Source organism: Dendrobates tinctorius, unplaced genomic scaffold (assembly GCF_039654945.1).
Source record: "Dendrobates tinctorius isolate UK_male_01 unplaced genomic scaffold, ASM3965494v1 ptg000016l, whole genome shotgun sequence".
Taxonomy (NCBI): domain Eukaryota; kingdom Metazoa; phylum Chordata; class Amphibia; order Anura; family Dendrobatidae; genus Dendrobates; species Dendrobates tinctorius.
In genome coordinates this window covers 2,280,968-2,308,696 of record NW_027361684.1, presented here as the reverse complement: position 1 = coordinate 2,308,696, position 27,729 = coordinate 2,280,968, and the positions used below count along the sequence as shown (strand labels likewise).

General features: G+C 44.6%; 1 protein-coding gene across 1 annotated transcript in view; it reads left to right on the top strand.

Annotated features, from left to right (window-relative positions):
- Nucleotides 1-27,729, top strand: part of VEGFD (vascular endothelial growth factor D) — a 110,887-nt gene that overhangs the window by 34,948 nt on the left and 48,210 nt on the right. Inside the window, exon 2 of the mRNA XM_073565254.1 lies at nt 16,702-16,903. Coding sequence (XP_073421355.1) covers nt 16,702-16,903 — 202 coding nt within the window. The remainder of the gene's footprint in view (nt 1-16,701; nt 16,904-27,729) is intronic.

Sequence of the window (27,729 nt, the reverse complement as noted above, 5' to 3'; positions counted from 1 at the left end):
TGTCCAGGGGAAGAGTCTTGAGGAGATCATTTGCATATTCCCAGTGCCTTCTGGGATAAGTGAAGAGTCTCCGCGAGCTCAAAGATCACTGTGTTTTGGCTGTTGCAGCTGAAAAGAGGAAATCGGAAAACCAGGGGAAGAGTCTTGAGGAGATCATTTGCATATTCCCAGTGCCTTCTGGGATAAGTGAAGAGTCTCCGCGAGCTCAACGATCACTGGGTTTTGGCTGTTGCAGCTGAAAAGAGGAAATCGGAAAAACCGCGCGCCGATATTTTGGCTCATCTTTCATCGTTTCTAAGAAATCTCAAGATGGAAGAGGCCAGGAGCCATTTGGTGAGCTGCATTTCTTGCTACATGTTCACAGATTTACCAGTGGAAAAGCCAAACTTCACCTGCCACAAATGCAAGCTTGTGTCCCTGTTGGAGGAAAAGTTGCAAAATCTCGAAGAGAGGTTAGCTATGTTGAAGATCATTAAGGAAGGTGAAGAGTTCTTGGACAGAGCAGAATTATCTCTTCATGTTACAGAAAGAGAAGAAATTCGAAGTGCACCTGAAGAAACAGAGGAATGGAGACATGTGACCCAGAGAAGCAGGAGGATCAGGAGGCAGTCAGCACCCATACTGCTCAGAAACCAGTACCAGGCTCTCACGCAGGAAAACGATGAAGAAATACATCAGGATAAGACTTTGCCAACAAACAGCAACCTTGTACGCCTTCAGAGTCCTCCTGGATGGAGAAAGAAAAATGTTGTGAAGAAGAAACGGAGAGTGGTGGTCATGGGGGATTCCCTGTTGAGAGGAACAGAGGCCGCTATCTGCAGACCGGATATAACTTCAAGAGAAATGTGCTGTCTTCCAGGTGCAAAAATTAAAGATGTGTCTGACAGGATATCAGGACTCTTCAGACCTACAGATGACTACCCATTCCTGCTACTACATGTGGGGACAAATGACACCGCAAGACACGACCTGGAAACCATCTGCAGAGACTTTGAAGACTTAGGCAAGAAAGTGAAAGAACTGGGAGCGCAGGTGGTCTTCTCTTCCATCCTCCCAGTGGATGGCCATGGAACAAGGAGGTGGAATAAGATTCTGCAGGTGAACAACTGGCTACGTCGATGGTGCCGTCAGCAAGCTGAAGCTATGGATGAACTCTTTATGCATCAAATGGCCAAGTTCTCCAAAAAATATGACATAGTTGTCATGGGAGATTTCAACTATCCAGACATTTGTTGGGAATCTCTCTCAGGCAAAACTAACAGGTCAAGGAAATTCTTATCCTCTCTTGCTGACAACTTTATCTTCCAAAAGGTAGGGGAGAAAACAAGGGGAACTGCTACCTTGGATCTAATCCTTATAAACAGGGAGGAAATGGTTGAGGAGGTAAAAGTGGCTGGAACCCTAGGAGGTAGCGACCATGCTATTTTAGAATTTTGGATAACTAGAGGCGGAAGACCTGTGAAGACTCAGACGTCAAGGTTAGATTTCAGAAAGGCAGATTTTAAGGGATTCAGAAAGATAATTGGAGGGATCCAATGGCTGGATATCCTTAAAGACAAAAATGTCCAGGAAGGATGGGAAATCTTGAAAAATGAAATTCTCAAAGCACAGTTGTTAACAATTCCGAAAAGAGGGAAGAATAGGAAGCATTTAAGGAAACCAGGATGGGTGAACACAGAACTTAAGCACATGCTAAAAAGGAAGAAAAAAATGTTTATAAAATGGAAAGAGGGAGGCATATCTAAAGAAGAATATAATGCTGTCTGCAGAACCTGCAGGGCACAAATCAGATTAGCTAAAGCTGAAAATGAATTGAGGCTTGCAAGAGATGTCAAAAGCAATAATAAAGGATTTTGGGGATATGTCAAAAGTAAAAGAAAAGTCAAAGATGCTATAGGATTTTTACAGGATGAAAATGATGAAATGGTAAGACAGGATGTTGAGAAGGCTGAACTTTTAAATTCCTATTTTGCATCTGTTTTTTCTCAGAAAGGAAATGTAACACCAACTGTTATTCACTGTCCTATTAAGGGAATAGAAGAATCCAGGATATCTATAAACAGAAAGATAGTGAGGAAACACTTAGCTAACCTAAATGAATTCAAGTCTCCAGGTCCAGATGAATTACACCCCAGAGTACTGAAGGAGATAGCAGAAGAAATTTTTGAACCCCTCTCCATAATCTTTGAAAATTCTTGGAGAACAGGAGAAGTGCCAGAAGACTGGAGAAGAGCAAATGTTGCTCCTATCTTCAAAAAGGGGAAGAAGGTGGACCCAGGCAACTATAGGCCGGTGAGTCTGACTTCTATACCAGGAAAGATCTTTGAACAAATTATTAAACAACATGTATGTCAATACCTGGATAAGAATGAAGTGATCAAACAGAGTCAGCATGGGTTTGTAACTAATAAGTCATGTCAGACTAACTTAATTTCCTTCTATGATGGTATCACTGATTGGGTGGATCAAGGAAATGCTGTAGATATAGTATATCTTGACTTCAGCAAAGCATTTGACAAAGTCTCTCATACAATCCTTATTGAAAAAATGACTAAGTATGGAATGGACAAGGCAACTGTTAGGTGGATTCATAACTGGCTTAGTGATCGGACCCAAAGAGTGGTCGTAAATGGCTGCACATCCAGTTGGAAGAATGTCTCAAGTGGGGTACCACAGGGCTCTGTCCTGGGCCCTGTATTGTTCAACATCTTTATCAACGATTTAGATGAAGGAATTGAGGGTAAACTGATTAAATTTGCTGATGACACAAAGCTAGGAGGGATAGCTAATACTAGAGAAGAGAGAGAGAGGATTCAAAAAGATTTAAATAAACTGGAGAAGTGGGCAGCAACTAACAGAATGGTTTTTAACAGGGAGAAATGCAAAGTACTACATCTGGGCAATAAAAATGAAAAAAGCATATATAGAATGGGAGGAATAGGGCTAAGTGACAGCACATGTGAAAAAGACTTGGGTATACTAATAGATCACAGACTGAATATGAGTCAACAGTGTGATGCAGCAGCAAAAAAGGCAAATGCAATTCTAGGATGTATTAACAGAAGCATACAGTCTAGATCACGTGAAGTCATTATTTCCCTCTACTCCTCTTTGGTCAGACCTCATCTGGAATATTGTGTCCAGTTTTGGGCACCACATTTTAAAAAAGACATCAACAAACTGGAGCAAGTTCAGAAAAGAGCAACCAGAATGGTGACCGGTCTGCACACCCTGTCTTATGAGGAAAGGTTGCAGGATTTGGGAATGTTTAGTTTGCAAAAGAGAAGACTGAGAGGAGACTTATTAGCTGTCTACAAATATCTAAAGGACTGTCACATTGTAGAAGGATCAACTTTATTCTCATTTGCACAAGGAAAGACTAGAAGCAATGGGATGAAACTGAATGGGAGGAGACACAGATTAGATATTAGAAAAAACTTTTTGACAGTTAGAGTGATCAATGAGTGGAACAGGCTGCCACGAGAAGTGGTGAGTTCTCCTTCAATGGAAGTCTTCAAACAGAGGCTGGACAGACATCTGACTGGGATGATTTAGCGAATCCTGCTTTGAGCAGGGGGTTGGACCAGATGGCCCAGGAGGTCCCTTCCAACTCTACGATTCTATGATTCTATGATTCTATGATTCCGTTCTTACAGACCTGCACCTACTAGTTTTGTCTAGCTTTCAAACAGTTAAATATATTTGCTGTTTGATCACATTCAAAACTATAGCGAGACAGCGTGTGTCAGTCCGTATACTTAAAAAACACGGAGCTTGACAATTTTACGTACACCGGACAGCCGTGTACGTGCATGCTCCTCTCAGTACCGTGTAACGGCTATTATCACGGCCACAGTGAAGCTATCTGTGTGTCACTGTGGAAGGATAAGTGGAGGACTTGTTCCGTTCTTACAGACCTACACTCTAGGGAGATTCCTATTCTGCCCAATTCTACATACACCTTGTAGTTTGTGATACACTAGCCAATTTCTGCCTGTGACATAGCGCTCTGATATTCAGTGGGCCTCACACAATCCAAAAGTGTCCAGTGTCCACTAGTGTGTGCAGAAATTCAAAATCTCCCTTATCCTGTAGTCACTTTTTTCACATCTGTGCCATCGAGCCTGTGACATAGCGCTGTGATATTCAGTGGGCCTCACACAATCCAAAAGTGTCCAGTGTCCACTAGTGTGTGCAGAAATTCAAAATCTCTGTGATCCTGTAGTCACTTTTTTCACACCTGTGCCATCGAGCCTGTGAAATAGCGCTCTGATATTCAGTGGGCCTCACACAATCCAAAAGTGTCCAGTGTCCACTAGTGTGTGCAGAAATTCAAAATCTCTGTGATCCCGTAGTCACTTTTTTCACACCTGTGCCATCGAGCCTGTGACATAGCGCTCTGATATTCAGTGGGCCTCACACAATCCAAAAGTGTCCAGTGTCCACTAGTGTGTGCAGAAATTCAAAATCTCCCTTATCCTGTAGTCACTTTTTTCACACCTGTGCCATCGAGCCTGTGACATAGAGCTCTGATATTCAGTGGGCCTCACACAATCCAAAAGTGTCCAGTGTCCACTAGTGTGTGCAGAAATTCAAAATCTCTGTGATCCTGTAGTCACTTTTTTCACACCTGTGCCATCGAGCCTGTGACATAGCGCTCTGATATTCAGTGGGCCTCACACAATCCAAAAGTGTCCAGTGTCCACTAGTGTGTGCAGAAATTCAAAATCTCCCTTATCCTGTAGTCACTTTTTTCTCACCTGTGCCATCGAGCCTGTGACATAGCGCTCTGATATTCAGTGGGCCTCACACAATCCAAAAGTGTCCAGTGTCCACTAGTGTGTGCAGAAATTCAAAATCTCCCTTATCCTGTAGTCACTTTTTTCACACCTGTGCCATCGAGCCTGTGACATAGCGCTGTGATATTCAGTGGGCCTCACACAATCCATAAGTGTCCAGTGTCCACAAGTGTGTGCAGAAATTCAAAATCTCCCCTGTCCTATAGACACCTTGTACCTTGTTTTACATTACTATATAGTTTGTTTTATTTTGTCTACATTTCTACAAAAAATGAGGAAGGCTGGTGGAAGAGGCCGTGGAATTGGGCGGGGGTTGGCAGCTGGTAATGATGGTGTTGGTGGTGGATCTGATGGTAGTGGCAAGAGCAAAATAGGACCGAATGAAGGAGGTGTTGAGCCTGCGTCATCGTCTGGCTCCATAAGGCTTCGAAGGCTTAGTTTTCTAGGAGTTGGCAAACCGCTTTTAAAGCCAGAGCATCAGGAAAAAGTTTTGTCTAACATTGCTGACTCAGCCTCCAGCTCTATCGCCTCCTCTTCTGAAGTTGTAAAAAGTAAAAGCACTGAGTCGTCATTGGAGGCTCATGTTCATGAACCACACCTTTCCTTGTGTCCTTCACCCCAACCAAGATTGAAGCATGATGCAGGCCATACTACTGATTACTCCATGGAGCTGTTTTCACATACCATGTCTGGATTATCATGTGAAATGGTGAATTACCCAGGCCTAGATGAATCTGACATGGAGTGCACTGATGCACAGCCGCTGATAGATGATTCTGCTGGTACATTCACTCAGAGCACTACATTGTCCTCGCAGTGTACAGAGCCAGATTCTGACCCTGATGAGACTCAGGTGCCCCTTCCTGCACACTATACCACCATACACGGTGACACAGAGGAAGGTGCACATGACATTGAAGAGGAGGTGATGGATGACCCAGTTGTTGACCCAGATTGGCATCCATTGGGGGAAGAGGGTGCTGCTTCCAATAGCTCAGATGAGGAGCATCCACAGCAGACATCGACATCGCAACAGCTGTTATCTGGCAGGCCCGGAGCACTCCAAAGACAGGTTCCAAAAATCAAAAGAGTTGCTGGACAGCTTGTCCAGAGGGTCAAAAGATCACAGCGTGCTAGGCCGCAAAATGTCTGCCAAAGTAGGAAGAGTGCAGTGTGGCACTTTTTTGAACAAAATCCTCATGATCAGGCCAAGGTTATCTGTAAGAAGACCTTTAGCCGAGGGAAAAATCTGAAAAATTTGAATACCAGTTGCATGCTTAGACATTTAACCACCATGCACTTGCAAGCGTGGACACAACATCAAACCTCAAGTGCCACATGTGCAACTGATCACAAAGAAGGTAGTCAGCAATGCTACATTGTTTCCCCCACTGTAAGCCCACCGGTTAGCACAGCAGCAAATGTTGAGGTGTCGTTGCAAGGCCACAGCAGTCAGGGAATCCCACTGTTATATCAACGAAATACTGAATCTAGGCCATCAGAAAGAACACCAACTCCATCACCATCATCAACCCTCTCTCAGTCCGCCCTGTCCACCGCTACTTCCACCATATGCAGCTCTCAAGTCCATCTCACCCTCCCAGACACTATGAGTAGGTCAAGAAAGTACTCAGTCTTTCATCCGCGTACACTGGGTTTGAACGCCCACATTGCCAAACTAATCTCGTTTGAGATGATGCCCTATCGGTTGGTGGAAAGCGCAGCTTTCTGCGAAATCATGGCCTATGCAGTATCACGCTATGACCTACCCAGTCGCCACTTCTTCTCTCGCAAAGCCATCCCAGCCCTCCACCATCATGTAACAGACCGCATTGTCCATGCACTCAAGCAGTCAGTGGAAAGGTGCACCTCACAACTGATGCATGATCCAGTCGGCATGGCCAGGGCCGTTACGTGTCCATCACTGCGCACTGGGTTAATGTGGTGGATGCAGGGTCCACAGGGGACAGCGGTGGAGGGACAGTGCTGCCTAGCCCACGGTATAGGAAACAGTTGGCTGTAGGCGTTCGACCCTACTCCTCCTCCAGAAGCGAAAGCTCGTCCACAGAGCGCAGTCGTACGAGCACTCCATCTGCAGCTGCCACTGTTGCACACGAGGTGTCCCCCTATTGAGCAGCTAGTGGAAAGCGTCAGCAGGCTGTGTTGCAGATGATGTTTTTGGGCGACAGACACACCGCCGAGGTGCTGGCCGAGTACTTGAAGCGACAAACTGAGTCATGGCTGGGCAGTGTACATCTTGAGGCAGGCAAGGTAGTTAGTGATAACGGCCGTAATTTTGTGGCAGCCATAGCCCTTTCAAAACTCAGCCACATACCTTGCTTGGCTCACACCTTGAACCTGGTGGTGCAGTGCTTCCTCAAAAATTATCCGGAGTTAACAGCCCTGCTCCAGAAGGTGCGAAGACTGTGCGCGCACATCCGCCGGTCGCCTGTACACTCCGTATGCAGAAGCTGCAGCGATTGCTCCACCTTCCCAACCACCGCCTCATTATCGACATTGCAACAAGGTGGAACTCCACCCTGCACATGGTGGAGCGGCTGTGCAAGCAGAGGCAGGCCATAATGCATTTGTGGGAGGATACACGGCCAGGCACTTTGAGAGCAGACATGGAGTTGACAGGTGTGCAGTGGTCGAAGCTGAAAGACCTCTGTAAAGTCCTTCAGTGTTTTGAGGAATGCACACGGCTGGTAAGCGCAGACGACGCCATCCTCAGCATGAGCATCCCACTTATGCGTCTGCTCAAGCAAACTTTGACGCACCTTAAGGAGCAGACGTCTGCAGCCAATGTTGATGAGGAGGAAGAGGAGGAGGGAATCCTTGATGACATTCAGCCATTGTCTGCTCAGGGACCTCTCCTGGACGAGGTGGAGGAAGAAGAGGAGGAGGAGGATGATGATGGGGATGATTACTTAGGGGAGGAGGATGCATCTCGTGGGGCAAGTGAAAATGTTGGCGTGGCAAGGTCTGGTACAGGGTTTGTGCATGACTGGAGGGATGTGGATTTGCCAGAAAGTGCTCCTCCAACCAGCACTCGCAGTGCATCATTGACACCGGGAACATTGGCCCACATGTCAGATTATGCCTTGCAGATCCTAAAAAGGGACCCCCGCATTGTCAAAATGATGAACGATGACGACTACTGGTTGGCCAGCATCCTGGATCCACGCTATAAAGGCAAATTACAAAACATCATGCCACAGGAGAACCCTGACTAATATTGGCTAATAAACAAGCAACTCTGGAAAATCGGTTGCTTGAGGCATTCCCAGCACACAGCAGCGGTGATGGTTCTCACACGAGCCGTACGGGCCAGGGGCAGCTTGGCAGAGGTGTTCATGGTGCACACAGCAGAAGTGGCGTTGGAGACAGGGGTTTCATGACAATGTTGTGGACTGATTTTTCAAGTACCGCTCACACAACTGGTAATACTGCATCGATGGAAAGTGACAGGAGACAGCAGTTGTCAACTATGGTTACAAACTACTTTTCCTCCCATATCGATGTTCTCCCACACAGGTCATTCCCCTTTGACTATTGGGCCGCTAAACTAGACATTGGGCAGCACGGTGGCTCAGTGGTTAGCGCTGCAGCCTTGCAGCGCTGGGGTCCTGGGTTCGAATCCCACCAAGGACAACATCTGCAAGGAGTTTGTATGTTCTCCCCGTGTTTGCGTGGGTTTTCTCCGGGTACTCCGGTTTCCTCCCACACTCCAAAGACATACTGATAGGGAATTTAGACTGTGAGCCTCATCGGGGACAGTGATGAAAATGTGTGCAAACTGTTAAGCGCTGTGGAATATGTTAGCGCTATATAAAAATAAAGATTATTATTATTGTTACATCTGGCCTGAATTGGCACAATATGCCTTACAGGAGCTCGCTTGCCCAGCTGCAAGTGTGCTATCGGAAAGAGTCTTCAGTGCAGCTGGATCAATCCTGACAGAAAAAAGGACCCGTCTGTCAACCCAAAATGTGGATGATCTAACCTTCATTAAAATGAACCATGCATGGGTTTCCAAGGATTTTGTCCCACCTTCCCCTGATGACACATAGGGTGACAGAAAAATGGCTTGCTTTGGTCCACCTCTTCCTGGGACTTGACCTATTTCGCCTTTTGCATCAGCTGAATGTCCAACATCAACATATGCCACTTTCTAAAACTCCCTAACTGTGCTGCCTCCCCCCCCATGGCCAGGGTCACCACCTAGCACACGACACCGTGCGAGTGCCGTTGCCCTGGACAGGTGGGTAGGCCGACTCTTGGGCGCGGGCACTGGCACAGGGTCCCTCATAGTGCAATCAAGTGTCTCTGACGGTGGTGGTGCACACGCGCCGTCAGACACACCGCCGTACTATGAGGGGCCCAGTGCCAGTGCCGACGCCCACGAGTGGGCCCCCCTTGCTTGGGCAGGACCCCAGCATTTGCAATCTTTACCTCTCCCTGCTCCTCCGCTGTGTAGTCTGGGCCGTCAAATCCATACTGTGCCTGACACCGTCTGAGCCTGCCTCCTGATGTATAGACATATATTTTGAATGTGTACGCTATCCATACATGTTATCCGGGGATACGGTACCCTTTCTCACCTTTGTGCAATCACGTGCAATCCATACTGGGCCTAACACCGTCTGAGCCTGCCTCCTGATGTATAGACATATATTTTGAATGTGTACGCTATCCATACATGTTATCCGGGGATACGGTACCCTTTCTCACCTTTGTGCAATCACGTGCAAGCCATACTGGGCCAAACACCATCTGAGCCTGCCTCCTGATGTATTGACATATATTTTGAATGTGTACGCTATCCATACATGTTATCCGGGCATACAGTACCCTTTCTCACCTTTGTGCAATCACGTGTAATCCATACTGGGCGTGAGAACGGCTGGCGAGCTGTTAAGCAAGCTACAGCACCTGTGGTTTGCACACGTAAGTTTTTCATTTTTTCAGGAATGACGGTTAGGCCTAATTCCGGAACTGCGGTTGACCTGCACTTACTGGGAAATCATCGTTCGCGGGTAATAATTGTAATCAGTGATCCCCATCACTAACGTTGTTCAGCGGGTTATCTGCACCTGTAAGCGACAAACCCTGGCCTTTTCAGTGTAGCGCACATGCAGCCACAGACATGTAAGGGCATGACACACCAGTTATTGGCCAATCTCATGTGCCAGAGCCTCACGTGTCCCTCTAGTAAGCCGGACTCGGACCGCGGGGCATGACGGAGTCTCGTTCGTTAACGGAATTAAGCTTGCAATGTGTGCATCTTTTCTGTAGCTGGCATGGTTGAGGTTTCCCAGGTGGAGTCGAATTTAACCGTAGGCTCCACTCCTGGTGGTGCCCTTCTGGACATTCCTTTAAGGTTCAGCTTTGCAACCATACTGCCCACGTAAAACAAACACTTTGCCTTCATGAACGCTGTTTGGAGGGTCATGACTCGTGGGAATAACGCCGCCCAATCAGTTAACCTGCTAGAGAGATCCTTCGTTGCTCCCAAGCATGACATCACACTCCCTAGGAGGAAGGTAATGCCACTGTGGCGACCGTACTCCTGGGGGCGACACAAGTGCACTGATGCCCAGCCACTGCTCGATGAATCTGCTGGTACATTGACCCAGACCACTACATTCCCCTCGCACGCTACACGGCCTGAATCTGACCCTGATGAAACTCAGGTTACCCTTCCCATATACAGTTCCATCTTACACAGTGACAAAGAGGAAGCTGCAGATGAAAATGCAGGTTTGGCCCACCCGCCATCAGACACACCACCGTACTATCAGGGGCCCTGTGCCAGTGCCGTCGCCAACGAGTGGGCCCCCCCTGCTTGCTCAGGATCACAGCACTTGCAAGGTTGAAATACTGTGCAGTGAGATGGAAGATGGGGACGACAAGGAGTCCAGACTAGTACAGGGATTCCCTAGTGAGGAGACTTATTTGATTGTTTTCAATGTTGGGACAGCAATTTTTGGGGAGCACTATACTCTGGAGAATGATAGATGGGGCCCACCATACACTGGAACATTCCAAAGGTGGACATCAGACACTGGAGCAGCATTTACAGGACCCATTATACACTAGAGCATTAGAAATGGGGCCCATTATGTTTGGAGCATTATTTGGGCCCATAAGACAGTGGAGCTTCATCCATGGGGACCAACATATACTGTAGCATTATGTGGAGCTCATCATATACTGTTTCAAACATTATATGGGACCAATGATTCTGTATGGAGAAATAGATGGGCCTCGTCATGAGATGTAAAAAGTGAAGTATTTTTCATTGTACTATACCGCTATTTCTCTGCCGTATCGGAGCATGATGAGTTGTGGTATGTGTTAAAGGGGCGCTCTTTCGCCCAGGGCACATGAAAACCTGGAGCCAGCCCTACCCCCCCACAACTTTAGCCAAATAACCCCCATTTTTCAGTGCGTAACTTGTATTATGAAGTTAATTAAGGTTGACAAGCTTAAGTAAGAAGAATTGATGCTTTTGGCATTCAAATGGGCACTGTAGGTGTGTTTCCTGTCCTCCTCTCACTGCCGACTTTTATTCCCCATTGACTTACATTGGGTTTCGTGTTTCGGGACAACCCCGACTTTTCCCTATAATCGGCCGATCTTGCTCGACCCGACTTTTGGAAAAGTCGGGTTTCACGAAACGAAACTCGACCCTAAAAAACCAAAAGTCGCTCAACTCTAATAATAATATAATAATAAATTGTATTTCTATAGCGCCGACATATTCCGCAGCACTTTGCATTTCAGAGGGGACATGTACAGACGATAGACATTACAGCATAACAATAATCACATAGATCATAACAAATACCAAGAGGAATGAGGGCCCTGCTCGCAAGCTTACAATCTATGAGGAAAAAGGTAGACACGAAAGGTGGGTGGTAACAATTGCCCTGATTGTATGGACCAGCCATAATGTTAAGTGTGCAACAGTACCGACACAGAGGGCTAATAGATGCATAAAGCATGTGGGAACATGATGCGGGGAACCTGGCTATGGTAAAACTTTTGACTGTGCCACACAGGGATAGTAAGGTTAATGTGTTGAGGCGGTAGGCCAGTCTGAATAAATGCGTTTTCAGGGCACGCTTAAAATTGCGGGGATTGGGGACTAACTGTATTGACCTGGGATGTGCATTCTAAAGAATTAGCGCAGCACGTGTAAAGTCTTGGAGACGGGAGTGGCAGGTTGTGATTATTGAGGATGCTAACCTCAGGTCATCAGCAGAACGAAGGGCACGGGTAGGGTGGTATACTGAAACAAGGGAGGAGATGTAGGGTGGTGCTGAGCCATGGAGGGCTTTGTGGGTGAGGGTAATAAGTTTGTACTGGATTCTGGAGTGGATGGGTAGCCAGTGTAATGACTTGCACAAGGTAGAGGCATCGGTATAACGACTGGCGAAGAATATGATCCTGGCTGCAGCATTCAAGACAGATTAGAGGGGGGGAGAGTTTGGTAAGAGGGAGACCGATTAGAAGAGAGTTACAATAGTCGAGACGAGAATGAATAAGAGAAACAGTAAGAGTTTTTGCAGAGTCAAAAGTAAGAAAAGGTTGAATTCTAGAAATGTTTTTGAGGTGCAGATAACAAGAGCGAGCGAGTGATCGGATGTGGGGGGCAAAGGAAAGTTCGGAGTCAAGAATGACCCCAAGACAGCGGGCATGTTGCTGGGGAGTAATAGTAGAACCAAATACAGAAATGGCAATGTCGGGTATAGGTACATTAGTAGAGGGAGGAAACACAAGGAGTTCAGTCTTTGACAGGTTCAGTTTCAGATATAGTGAGGACATGATGTTAGACACAGCGTTTAGACAATCTCTGGTGTTTTCTAGAAAGGCTGGCGTGATGTCAGGAGAAGAAGCGTATAATTGGGTATCATCAGCATAGAGATGGTACTGGAAACCAAATCTACTGATTGTTTGACCAATAGGGGCAGTATACAAGGAGAAGAGAAGGGGGCCTAGGACTGATCCTTAAGGAACCCCAACAGTAAGGGGAAGGTGAGAGGAGGAGGAAGCAGCAAAAGATGCAGGAAAGGATCTGTCAGAGAGATAGGAGGAGAACCAGGAGAGAATGGTGTCCTTGAGGCCAATGGAACGGAGCATAGTGAGGAGGAGCTGATGATCCACAGTGTTGAATGCTGCAGAGAGATCCAAGAGAATTAGCATGGAATAGTGACCAGACATGGCGAAACAGGCTAGGCAGAGAACATTGGAAGTACTATAAGGCAAAGCATAGCAAGGACAAGACATGGCGAAAAACAGGCAAAGACAGAGAACATAGGAAGTACTAGAAGTGAAAGAATAGCAATACAACACATGGCACAAAAGACAACACAAGACAAGGCACGAGACAAGAGGCAGAATACAAGCACAGAGCGTGTGCAGAGAGGCACAACAGAGCAGAGTGCAGGGGCACAGAATACAGAGAGCGACTGAGCAGACCAAGCAGCCATGCAGGGAAGCAACACGATACTCAGGCCCCGACCATAGGAAGGGGCGGTCTGATATAGGGCATTAGCACCTGCAATTCCGGGTCAGGACCAGGAGAGGACTTCCGGTTCAGATTCTCCAGGATCATAGAGAGGCTAGCTAGATCAGATTCTGCTGGACCATAGAGAGGGTCAAATGATCAGAGCCTCCAGGATCATTGAGAGGATTGCTGGATCAGATACTGCTGGACATAGAGAGGGTCACATGATCAGGGAGTCCAGGACCATTGGGAGGATCGCTGCAGGCAGAGCAGAGACGGATGGTAACATAGCAACGGCGTGCAGCCATGAGGTAAAGCACACATGCGCACTAGCAATGGCAGGCAGCCATGAGATGAGGCACGCATGCATACTGCTCCAGGCATCTTGCAGCACAACAGTCACGAGGTGCGTGTGCACACTGCTCCAGGGATCCTGCAGCATAAGACATAAAGGGCATGATACTGTAGTTCTGTGCGCGTGCACACTGCTCCAGGAGTCATGCGGCATACCAGACATGGGGGGCATGACAGTTCGGTGCGCGTGCACACTGCTCCAGGGGTCATGCGGCATAACAGACATAGCAGATATGACAAGCTGCACTGTCCGGCACACAGCGGGTGAGCGATAAAGGGACATTTGTCATGGTTCCACCCCTCAGGGTGTCTGGGAGGCAGTTACTGACAGCTCGGCCATCCTGTCTGGTTCAGGGGCATGCTGAGCTGTCAGTCTGTTGTTTGACAGCTCAACTAGCCAATCTGTGACTGGGAGGCGTCTGCTGTCTCCAAGTGTTCACTATACTGGGTGATTGCCATGCCTACTTAACTGAGCAGCTTCTCCCAGACCAGTCAGACATACATTCAATAAATGAGGTTTGTGCTCCCTGTGCCTTGAGATCTGTATGCATGATCTGTTGCTTGACCTTGGACTTCGTTCTGGCGATCCACCTGTTTAACCCCTTCTGCTCCTATCTGTTATCCTTCCGGTACTCGGACCACGGAACATTACCTGACCATGCTTTTGTCCTTCTGTTTATGACGTAAACTCCTGGCTTCTCACCTCTGACTCCTTGACCACTCTTACTCACGGTTTAACCGTGAGAAGTGACTAGCGTCACAACATCATCGTGCACCCGCAGTGTCAGAGGCAGAGGGGAATGATGGGAGAAGAATAATCTGACGCTTTCTCCTCCATCATTGCTTTCAGCTGTATCAGCGTCTATGATGCCGATAAAGTTGAATGTGGCGTGCCGGGGGAAAGCGGGTCCTTTGCCAGGCGTGCCCCCTGACTCACGGGGTGAATAGGCCCTAGGCAGCTGCCTAGTCTGCCTGCCTCCAACATCGGCCCTGAAGCTATGGCCACCTGTCTAATTCGCATACTACTTTCTGGAGTGCCAAATGTGTTTAGAGACCCCACTCTCCTGATGTATAAGGTCTCCAGAGCTGGTTACAATGGGCTCCATTAGTACTTGCCAGTACCTGCTCGTCAGCTGCCGCCACTACTCCTCTGAGTGTGGCTACTCACGTAGAGTTAACCTGTGAGACAAGCATTTTTCTGTCCATATGATTGGGGGCCACTCGGAATGGCATCATGGGCCAAATGTGATTCCCAGGTCGCAGGTTGCGCACCCCTTTTATAGACTATTTTGTAAGACTTCTGTTCTCTCGTTTAATCGCCCATGTAATGATGCAGATTACAATGGCTGTGATCTCCATATGATCTAATTTTGTCTTTGTCGGACAACCTCTTTAATACATGTTCATTTTCCCTCTTTTCACTGGCAGACAATACAATGCCTGTGCAGCATATTATATACATGAGACATTTAGCAAAAAATTGATCAATCATTTGAGCTACTCCGCCACGCCAAGGCAATCTCAAATGGGGCAGTCCTACTCTACATTTTTTATATTCGCCGTGCCATTGCGGTCTCCTAAATGTATTAAAAGCAAGACCATATTAAATGCACACTGTACCTGAAGCATTTCTGAATCACTCGCATGAAGCCAGAAAAGGTGACTGCAAATAAAGAGCTGGGCTGCTGTGTGTGTACAGCAGCCTAGATCAATCACAATGAATACAGAAAAAACGGCGACCATAACCCGCGCTGGTTGCTGGTCAGGTGAGTGTGGACTGCCCCATATGAGATTGCCTTGGCGTGGCGGGGTAGCTCAAATGATTGATCAATTTTTTGCTAAATGTCTCATTTTGAAATACAGTTAGAAATTAATATGTGCATATGCACTTTATGTATTGCGTTCTGACCATAAGCAGCACTGGCATCTCTCCTTTTTTATTTGATAATGGTTTGTGGCTGACCACCACGGTTGCCGTTGGTGCTGGGGTTTTTTCGCCGTTTTTTCTGTATTCATTCTGATTGATCTAGGCTGCTGTGCACACACAGCAGCCCAGCCCTGCCCCAGGGCTCTGTTTAATTGTGCACCTGTGTCTGGGCCTGTATCACCCTTCATCTGTGATTGCTGGTCAGGAGAGTGTGGAGGTTAAACCTGAAATGTCTGTCTGAACCTGGCTGGCCTTTATCTGCGCTCACCTTTTCTGGCTTCATGGGAGTGATTCAGAAACGCTTCAGGTACAGTGTGCATTTAATATGGTCTTGCTTTTAATACATTTAGGAGGCCGCAATGGCAGAGCGAATATAAAAAACGTAGAGTAGGACTGCCCCATATGAGATTGCCTTGGCATGGCGGGGTAGCTCAAATGATTGATCAATTTTTTGCTAAATGTCTCATTTTGAAATACAGTTAGAAATTAGCATATTATATACATGTGTCGACTGTCTTGCCTTCTCTTGGAGACTATTTCTAGAAGACTATTGTGCAAGACTGTATATCAGTATACACATTATTACTAGGAGAGCATCAGACGCTATAGAATTTTAAAGTGGACCAGATGCCCTGTTTATTTTGGAATGTGTTCCTGGAAATCTGCTTAAAAAGGGGCTATATGGAAAGAATTTGCTGTTAAATTACATGTAACTTACATTTCTGTGTTATAGGAATGTTGTTATTCAGTATGACAGTAGGGCAGTATGGTGGCTCAGTGGTTAGCACTGCAGCCTTGCAGCAATGGGGTCCTGGTCCAAATCCCACCAAGGACAACATCTGCAAGAAGTTTGTATCTTTTCCCCTTGTTTTTGTGGGTTTCTTCTCGGTTTCCTCCCACACTCCAAAGACATACTGATAGGTAAATTAGATTGTGAGCCCCAATAGGGACAGTAATGATGTTGTCTCTGAAGCGCTGTGGAATTATTAGGATTATATAAGTGAGTAAAACAAATGCCAGCATTGGACCTTACTGAATAATATGTATAGACCGCTACAACTTTCAGAACATATAACTGACCACTGCTACTGTTTGTTCCTTTATAGGGAGTGACGCAGAGTGAGTTAGAACAAAGGATCAGATCTGCTGCAAACCTTGAAGAGCTTCTACGTATCACCCATCCCAGAGAGCTGAAGTTATGGAGATGTCGGTCAAAGCTCAAGTCTTACATCAGCTCTGACACCAGATCTGGGCCCCACCGCTCAACCAGATTTGCTGCAGCATTCTATGATATTGAAATACTGAAAGGTAAATCATACGGTATATCGTCCAACACTGATAGCATCATAATTTAAGGGCTTGCCCCCCCCCAGTGTAAATAGATATTGTATAGAGAAAAGTTTTGAAATTGCTTTTCATTTTGTAACTATTTTCAATAATTCTCCTTTAAATGGAAATGTATGCAGGGTCTCAAACCCCATCTTGAAATATTTCATCTGACAGTTGTTTAAGTAAAAAAATAACCTTTGGATTGATTTAAGAGGATATCCTACAGCCACAGCTTCACACATCGGACGGTACCGCAGGGCACCCCGCAGACTCACAAAACAAGACATTGTGGCCCAGATTCAAAATATTCTAGGCCCTTAAATTACTTTTAGCTTGGAGAGGATCTGGGTCCTGAGACCCCCACTGATTGCTTAAAAGATTGGTCAAAAGTGTGCATCCCCGGGAGGCAGAAGCGGACAGTTCCTGCCTGAGTGCACACACAAAAAAGAGTACAGATACGACGGAAATTCTACAAAAATGGATCTGCAAAAACTATGCATGTTTTACATTTTTGAGACATCCATGTTAGTCTGTATGCACCTTTTCTGGAAGGTGCTGTTAAATGGTTGTAACATAAATCCAAAGTTACCAATCTGTTGTTTTCTCCCACTGAAGGCTCTGCACTAAGTTTTACTCTTCGATGACGGTTAGAATAGAACAGGCTATGTAATCTGGAGGTAATAAAAGGTTACTTCTCTTTCTTCAAGGGAACCATTCAATTGATTCATGCTGCCTAAATCACTGACAACATGAATCAGAGCTTGGCTGCATGATTACAGCTAAATACAATTTTTCTCTGAAAGTTTCTGCCGTTTCCGAGAAAGTATAGTTTCTCAATACTGCTAAAAGTGATGAACGAACGTGCTCGGATAAGGTGTTACTCATGCATACTCTGGTGCCAACTGAGTGTCTTCGGCGTACCAAACAGATAATCCCTACATGTGTTGCGACTGTCAAACAGCCGCGAGACATGCAGCCGCGGGGACTCGGACATATTATTCGAGCACGCCGAAGACAGTATGTTAGCACACGAGCATGCTCCGTAACACCTTATCTGAGCACATTCGCTTATCACTAAGAAACAGGTCTTTCCAATAGCGAGACACCTGTCAATCAAATGCAGCAGAACGGGGAGAAGCTGGTGGGACTCAGAGACAAGACTAGCCTGGTGCCACCTTAGCCGGCTAAGAGTATCTTCTAACCATATTTTTACTGAAAAACAGGAGTGTTTCAGAGAAAAATATACCTGGGTGCAATCGTGCAGCCAGGCTCTGATTCATGTTGTACGTGGTTTAGGCAGCATGAATCAACTCGAGTTGTGCCTGTTTTCTGTCTAGTTTTTGGAGATTTTTTGCCTGATTTTCATTTGCGCCTAATTCTTCTTTTAATTTGCATCATCAAAAAAATTTCAAAATTTGACACAAATTTATTCCTGTTCTGTGCTCCAATATGAAGACCCTTTGAGTACAAAACAACAACAAATGCCACAAAGACAGAAAAGAAAACTACCGTAACTTAAAAAATGCAAATGATGGATCTGGGCCACAGCATGTAGAGAATGTGTAATTGTATAGACCAATGTTTCATGTCTGACATAATACCCATAGAATGCGTGCTGGGAATGTATGGAGGAGACATCTGAGGTCACATCCTTTTGTGCAGATTATTTAGTCTACATTATATTTGGTAAAAAGTTACATGAAAAGCAAATGTTAATGATCTGACCTGAAACATGTGAGCAGACTGATAAGTGGTGTTCAATGACGGCTGACATATAAAAATGACATCTTCCAACATGTGCACTTATCCCACCATTCCAACCATGTCTAGGAAGGGAACCACTAATTGTCTGTCAACGACGTGAGAACCGCACTGTGTTTGACATATCCAGCCATGGGAACGATTCTAACTGCAGATTTTAGGGACGTGATCTGTTATAAATAGAAGTTTTCTATTCTGCATGAGCTACTAAAGACAATGTGATGTTAATGCGGAATATTCTAGTGCTTCGTACCAATTACATGATTGCATTAGGTTTTTTAAAGGAGTTATCCGGATCCTAACACGCATTTAACTATCTATCTTTACACCCTAATTACTATTGTAATTTGCTTTATTACACAATACCCAACACTTCTCCCTATCTATCTAATCCCTACATGTGTTATTTTTACTGTACTTCCTGTGACGTTTTGCTTGAGAGGGGTCATAGGAGGCTGGAGCTGCATTTACTTCCAGCAGCGTCCATTGCCCCTTCTGGAACAGCACATCATAGGGGGCAGCACTGCAGTTACTCACTAGTTTCTTGCATTTCTGCCCCCTCTGAAGATATCCTGGATCCCTGGTGTTGGATGCTGTGGGTGATGTAAGTGCACCACCGGTACTCTGCTTCTAGCTTCTTAGCTTCTGTGAAAAAAGACATCGTCAGGGGGCAGAGATAGAAGTAGTGAGTGACACCAGCGCCGCCCCACAGCTTCTGGCAGAGCCCTCAAGTGAAACATCATCAGGTGGCAGCACTGGTGTCACTCAAGGCATCTATCTCCACTGCTGTAGCTTTTGTGAAAATAGATGCAGTCAGGGAACAGAGATACAGTAGAAGCAGGTTGCCAGCGCTGCACTCACATCTCCGACAGCGTCCATCACCCAGGATTCAGGTCTAGAGTTGAGCGACTTTAGTCGGATCGGGTTTCATGAAACAAAATTCGTTTCAGATGAAACTGGTCCAACAAGGACAAAAAAAGTCGGAGTGTTCGTCCGAAACCCAACCCCAATGCAAGTCAATGGGGAATAAAAGTCGGCATTGAGTGGATGAATGTCATAAATGTCAAAGTCGCTCAACTATTCAGGACGTCTTCGTGGGGGCGGCCCCCTGTGACGTCCTGTTCCAGGAAGGGTGAGTTGACGCCTAGGGGAGTCTGTGCAGCTCTGGCCTCCTGTGAGGTCACATTTGAGACTCCTCTCGAATAAAACATCACCGGAAGTACAGTAAAAATAAAAACACATGTAGGGATTAGCTAGAAGAGGAAAAGTGTAAGGCACCGTGTAATGAAGCAAATTACAAAAGTGGTTATAGTGTAAGGATAGATAATGAGAAAATACATTTTCGGTGCAGGACCACCGCTTTAAGGCTATATTAATGCAAACCTTGCTTCAGTCTGGGAACTGTTCATGTAGAAGAAATTGCAGCAGGAACTAGTCTTGCCCATGTGGTGGCTTGAGACTTTTTTAAGGCTTGTTTTAATTCAAAGAGGTTCTGCAGTTGTATACGATGCAAAAACATGCAAGAAGTTGTGCACAGACCCAACCAAGTTCACAATTTGGACATGACTGGTCCAAGAATCACAGTCTGAACTGGGCCTAAGTTTGAAGGACTAAAGTGGACAGAGGTTAGATATTAAACATAAACAAGCAGAATTAGGAGCATCATCTCCTTGTAGATCGTCTGAAGACTTCACCTTTACCTATTCATAAATTTACCTTTATCTCAAAAGTTTGTGCTCTGTGTTGTGGATTTGTTTTTTTAAACTTTTGACCAATGTCCTGCAAATCTTTTTATCTAATTTCTTATTATAATTCTTACTATAGTAGGCACACCTAACTACTCTCCAGAGTTCAAGAAAGCAAAGTCTCGATAAATTCCCCCCCAGATTCATTACAAAGTATTTTACGGCCACATTTAATTACTTCCAAACTCATAAATAGTAAATATGTTAACTATAAAATTCTCTTCCTCAATTAGTAAAAGGTACATGTGGCAAAGAATTGCTACAGATAGCAGCTTCCATTGTATCCTACAACGAGCCAGATTGTCATATAACACCCGATGTTTTGTGGCCTTCATCGCTGTTTATGTCTCCTGTGGTGTCTGAGATTTACGGGCTGAAGGCTTTATCAGTTTCTGACCTTGCAGATGTTCAGTGGATGTTTTAGAATGCTGAGAGCTGACCCATTAATTATCTAAAACAGAGTAACAACTCAATATATAAATTAAATATACTTTGTATTCTGGACAAGAATGTCCAAGACAAGTTGTCCATTTAGACTAATCGAGGAACAATCAATGAAGACATGGCTCGTAATAGTTTGGTCTTTTCTGTGGTTACATACGAAGGCAAAACCTGGACGACAAAGAAACAAGACAGAAGAAGAATCGACACTTTCAAATATGGAGCTGGAGAAGGATGTTATCAATACCATGGATGGCAAGAAGAACAAACAAATCAATCTTGGAACAAATCAAACCAGACATGTCACAAAAAGCAAAGGATCACCAAGCTACGACATGCCTACTTTGGACACATCATACGAAGAGAGCAATCACTGAAGGACACCATGGTCAGAAGAATAGAAGGAACATGGCGAAGAGGAAGACCAGCAACACGAAGACTTGATGCTATCAAGGTAACAGGGGATAAGACCCTGGTAGACCTATCTAGGCTTGTACAAGATCGTTCATTCATCAAGTCGCCATGGCTCAAATTCAACCCGAAGGCCATTAAAAAAATAAATACTTTGTATTATACAGTATGCTGCATTTTGTTTACAGTGCAGCATATAATACAAATTATATTCCATTTATATATTAATTAATGATACAGTATATATAGAGTTCTAGCATTATCTATAGGTTACATTTACAATTATATATTAGAAATGAGTGGACTGATTTGATGCAGTCCGATGCAGCGTTCAGGTCTGTGGTGCCTGGTGGTAGGACGGGAGTCCTGCGATTCTCTTGCCTTCCGGCATCCCCTGTGCGGCATTTGATTTGTCAGGGCTGGTGCTGGTGTCATCTGCTCTGTGCAACCTTTGTTTTAACATTTTTTTCACAATAAGCGTTGATCTTCTACAGTGACGCAATAAGTTAAAGGGGTTGTATTTTTTTTTTTTTTACAAAAGGATCAGACTAGGGTAATCAAATAAAACAAAATCTTCACTGATCTCCCTGTCGCTCCTGTTCCGAGGCTGCCATACTTCCTGCTGCTGTCATGATATCCTGACTTGTGACCTGTGAAAGCTGCAGCCAATCACTAGCTCCAGCAAGTCCCCACTGCACTGGTGATTGACTGCAGCATTAAATAGAGACTGGCAGGGGACTGGGTTGTCTTTGAACAGAATGAATGGAATAACAGAATAAAAGGGAGGTAGGAATTCCTATTTAATAATTTTTCTACTCTGTCTTTTTACCCATTTTTACTCACCAGTAGAGTTGAGCGACTTTAGTTGGATCGGGTTTCATGAAACAAGATTCGTTTCAGATGAGACTGGTCCGACTAGGGCAAAAAAAGTCGGAGCTTTGTCTGAAACCCGACCCCAATGCAAGTCAATGGGAAATAAAAGTCGGCATTGAGTGGATGACACCTGTCACTTCCAGCACCGGAGACCGCATAGCGTGAAGTGTGCATGATGTGAGGATTCACAATTCTGCAGTCACACAGTGTGACTGAAGATTTGTACCTTAAGGCCGGACAAACCCTTTAAGTGCTGTGCCTCCTTCTAGACTTTGTTTTGCAAAGGAACAACAGTTGTGCTATGGTTCACTATACAATGAATTGCTGTGAGCCATCCACTGTTAAAGAGATTTCTGCCCAAAGGTGAGACCCAGTTTGATAGTTATGAGATATCACATTTTAGCAATAATCCATAAATTCTTAGGACGGGTATATCCCCTTAATTTACAATTTCAGTCTGGATATGTCTGTAAAATAGTAGACGAAAGATAGAATTGTAATCGTGGGAGTGAAAACTGCACTTGCCTCAATATTTCATCGATCAGTATTAATATAGAGATTAATGAGACGTTGACATGAGACGGTGAACTGTGTAATATGTAATGTAATGGCATGGAAAGATGATCCTGCAGCTAGAAAAATGATCAGAGCCTGGCTCCAGTGAAGTTTGTCATACCACACGCCATAAAACTGTAGCCTCTATCAGCGGGGAGGCTCATTACGCTTCTCTTTCATTTTTCTTTGTTGATGTTGGCTCTTTCAAATTTTCCAGTCATTTATTTTGCATCTGTTTTATTTGCTTTAACTTTAAATGGCCTCTTTAGCTGGAACAACTTCCATGTTTGAAGAATAAAACCAATGAAAAACAGAGCAGTCTTTCCAAATGTTTCCTTGTCGCGCAGCAGTCGTTATCTGTTTTTTAGCGCATTGGTAATGGTCAGGTCTTGTACAGTCACGTTGCCTTGTATCTTACGATCTCTCACATCGCACTTTGGGACACACTTGACATTTTTTTGCTCCCAAGTGAAAGCCTCCATACTTATTGGACAAAAGGTGGCCTATCATACTGATGTATGAAGGTGTATGGGGGCCTCTCGGCTTATCGTCCACAGATGATGTCTGGGGAGAAAATGACCTAGCTCTCTGGATATCCAACAGCCAATTCTTTTGTTCAATGAGGAGATAAGAAGCTGCCAAATGTGTCTAGACCAAACCAACTGTTCTTGTGCTTGCATTGAGGAACAATGAAAGGTGGGTGGTGGACATCCATGGGGCGCCACATTCTGAGTCAGGAACCACCCAGGTCAGATAAAAGAAAACGTTTGGTGGGTGCAGGCACCATGTTATAGGGCAGGGGGAGCTGAGCAAATTGGTATATAGTTCTGTGAGAAAACATTCTGTATATATTTCCAGCATTAATCCTCTCCTCTTTCTGGGATTTTCAGTCAAGAGAGCAGTCCTATCAAGGGTTTCTACAAACAAAAATGCATATATATGACCATCCTTAGCATAGTTCATCAATAACTGATTGATACCTGGCCCCTGCGCCGACCAGTTGTTCCCAGTGGCCACGAGCAGCGGTAACAAGTGATCGTGGGGGTGCCGGATATCAATCAGCTATTGATGACCTACAGTATACTAAGGATAGGCCATCACATTAAAAGCCCCAGACAACCCCTTTATACATAGCTCCCAACCGTCTCTGACTGTCCCAAGACGTCATGTCAGGGCTTTTGTCCCCGCTTCTGATACCCACTAGTGATGAGTGAGTATACTTGTTGCTCGGGTGATCTCCGAGTATTTTGGTGTGCTCGGAGATTGAGTATTTGTCGATGCAGCTGCATGATTTGCAGCTTCGAGCCAGCCTGAATACATGTGTGGAATTCCTAGCAATCCCCATATGTATTCAGCCTGTCTAGCTGCTGCAAATCATGCAGCTGTATCGACAAATACTAAATCTCCAAGCACGCCAAAATACTCGGCGATCACCCTAGCATGCTTGGGAAAACCCGAGCAATGAGTATACTCGCTCATCACTAATACTCACATTCTCTCTGACATTTTTATTACTCTGTAGCTCCTCCTTGTGAGGCAGGGTGTCTTCCTTCTTCATAAATTAAAAATTCACTACTTCTTCTCCTTCCTGCATCCAGTCTCACCAGGACTCAAACTCACATCTCTATGTTAGTAAGCTGCAGCTTTACCAATGAGCCACAGTTTATTGTGGTGTACATCGGAAATTTGGTAATCTTAATATCTACTGCAGGCAGTTAATCCACAATGCAAAATATACATGTCCATGGAGATACATTGTATATATAACAATGTATTTCTATGGTCCCTGCATACTGAGGTGAAGAAACAGATTGCTTTTGTTCCTATAAAAGTAGTAAAAATAGTAAGCAATATAATTTTCTCTATTTTTGTGAGTCTCCCCAGTCTTGAACCCACAAATTCAACATTACAGGGAGAAGCCTAAGCTACTGAGATACAAGCTTTATTGATGCAATGGGGAGAATTTTGTGTGCTTGATCTGTATTGCAGGCTTTGATTCCATAGGCAGATTATACTGAGACATAAAGATGCAATGTGCACAGCAGTGGATTTCTATGTATTTTTATTATAAAGGGAGAATAAGATTTTTTTTATCCTATAAAATTACTAAAAAATAATAATTAAAAGACTTGATAATGAAATTTTTTTTTACATTTTTAATGCGTTTTTAAAAAAATAATAAACATCACAAATCAGCAAATAACACGGATATATTTGGTGTCCCTGTAATCGTAACGAGCCACACAATACAGTGATCAGTTTATTCATGGGAATCGACAAACAACGTAAAAAAATGGCTTGACTGATATTTTTCTATTAAATCCATTAAAAACGTAATAAAACTATTGTATCCTCACCCATCCCTTGTAGACTGTGAGACCTCGCGGGCAGGGTCCTCTCTCCTCCTGTACCAGTCGTGACTTGTATTGTTTCAGTTTATTGTACTTGTTTTTTTTTATTATGTATACCCCTTTTTGCATGTAAAGCGACATGGAATAAATGGCTCTATAATAGTAAATAATAATGAGGCAATAAGGGTATGTGCACACACTGCGGATTCTGCTGCGGATCCGCAGCAGTTTTGGCTCTGCGGGTCCACAGCAGATTCTGCTGCGTTGTACAGTACCTTTATTTCCTATGGAAAAAAAAAACGCAGTGCACATGCTGCGGATCTTTCAGCGCGGTTTTGCTGTGGGTCACAATCCGCAGCATGTCAATTCTTTGTGCGGTTTCCGCTGCGATTTCACACCTTAGCATTAAGAGGTGTGAAACCGCAGGGCAAAACCGCAGGCTAATCCGCAGATAAACTTTTGTCCTGCGGATTTACCTGCGGATTTTCCAACAAAATCCGCAAAACCTAAAAACTACGTGTGCACTTACCCTTACTCGGGAATGCTTCAAAATGTCCGAGTGATTGTGAGACTGATTTTTGGGACACGTTGTACTTCATGTTATTGGTACATTTTGGTTGATATGACATGATTTATGAAAATATCGAAAATTTTACCAAAATTTGAAAATTTAGCAATTTTCTAATTTTGATATTTTATGCTCTTAAGGCAACTGTCTCACTATCAGTATTTGGAAGAATTGGAGGAAACGTATAATAGAAACATGTCACCACTTCTTTATTTTACACTCATTCCTGGTTTTGGCTTACCAATAGTGATGTGAAATACTGATCAAATACTGATAGTGTGACCATAGCCTAAATCAGATACTTGTCCCACGCAAAATAGAGAATAAATACAATTTCTCATATGTCTACTTTATTTCAGCATCACTTTTTAAACAATTTTTTTCTAAGTTACATGGGTTAAAAGTAGTGATGAGCGAGCACTAAAATGCTCGGGTCGAGGAAATTGGAATACTTGGGTTCTCGACCCGAGCAACGAGCCCAATGTTAGTCTATGGGAAATCTGAGCTTTTTTGCCGCGCCCCCCCCCCCCCCGGAGGTCTCTCTAGGGCAACAAAATGTCAGAAATGTATGGGGACAGTGCGCAAACGACATGGGAACATCATGGGGATCACCCCGGGAAGCACTTCTGACTCCTAGGTCACTACTGTGACCAATGTTGTCAGAGTGTGACACCACTTTTACAGGTGCACACAAAAACATAAAAAAATGGAAACCAAAATTGATTTTACAGGGAAATATGTTAAGGGACATCCTTTCCAGGGTAATAATTTGTATGTAAGGCAAAAGAAATAGCCCCCCAAAAAATGGTTCTCCATCACTATGCCCACAAGTAGCTTTTTTGATGCGTTTCTCAACATTACCATTGCTTTCAACCAAAACAAATGCATTCACTAGGAAATGTCGTTGTAGCATTTAACAATCTTAGGCTGGTTTCACATTTGCGTTTTTTAGCGCTGGAAAAAAACGCATACGTGCGCATGCGATTTTTCCCCTATATTTAACATGGGTGCGCATACATGCGCGCTTGTAAGCGCATGTATGCGATTTTCATGCGCTGCGTTTTTTTGGGGTGTGCGTTGGTATTTTCCAGACGCTGCATGTTGCATTTTTTGGCCCTGGAAAAAAGCGCATGCGCACGTATGCGCACGTTTTGCGCTAAAAATGGCCATTATAGCCTATGGATGCGCATACGTGCGCACTGGCATGCGCAGGTATGCGATTTTTTAGCGCTGCGTTTTTTGGGTGGTGTCCACTTTTTATCCTAGTTAGAATCTTCTAAAGTCAAAAAAAAAAGTCTATATAAAGGAGGTGCCTGCCAAAACTCTGCCACTACTACACTGAGAGATTGAAGAGCAGACAGTCAACCAAGAACCCATTATATCAGCGAAGAATGTGAGTATATTACATTATATGCCTGTCCTTTTAAATTATGTATGTACTAATGATTTTTATTATTTTTACATGCAGTATGTCTTCAGAATCAGAGTATTCCCCATCGCGGCAGGAATTGGCGCAAGCAGACCGTGAGGTGATTATTTTCGTGCATCTAGTAAGTATATCTGCTGCTTCTCCAAATCTCTTACGTTTTTTTCAACTTTCTTAAGACATCGTCATCATCATCTGCGGACGGCACTAGTGAGGGCGAAGAGCAGGAGCAGCGAAGCCAAGTCCCGGTGGTGATACGGAATGTAAGTATCAAATGATTTGTAATGTTCTTTATTTTTTATCTTCTATTTTTACTCATTTTTTTGTTTCTTTTTTTGTAACTTTTTATTCAATTTAAATTTGATTATTCTAATGAATGTGTTTTGTCTAGGTTCCACAACGGGATGAAGACGTCTACCTGGATAATGAGCAGCTCATCAGCCTGGTCCAGGAGCGTTCGCCGTTGTGGGACAGCCGTGACCGGCTGTACAAGGACAATGTGGTGACCCGGCGGCTATGGAATGAGGTGGCCGCAGCGTTGATGGATGGCTGGGACAGCGCCACAGCATCCTCCAAAAAGGCGTTTAGTGAGTATTTCCCTGCTCTGTATTGTGCCGCAGTGACTGTTGTCCTTGACGGCACTGTTGGGTTTCGTGCTAGGCGTATTCTAGCAG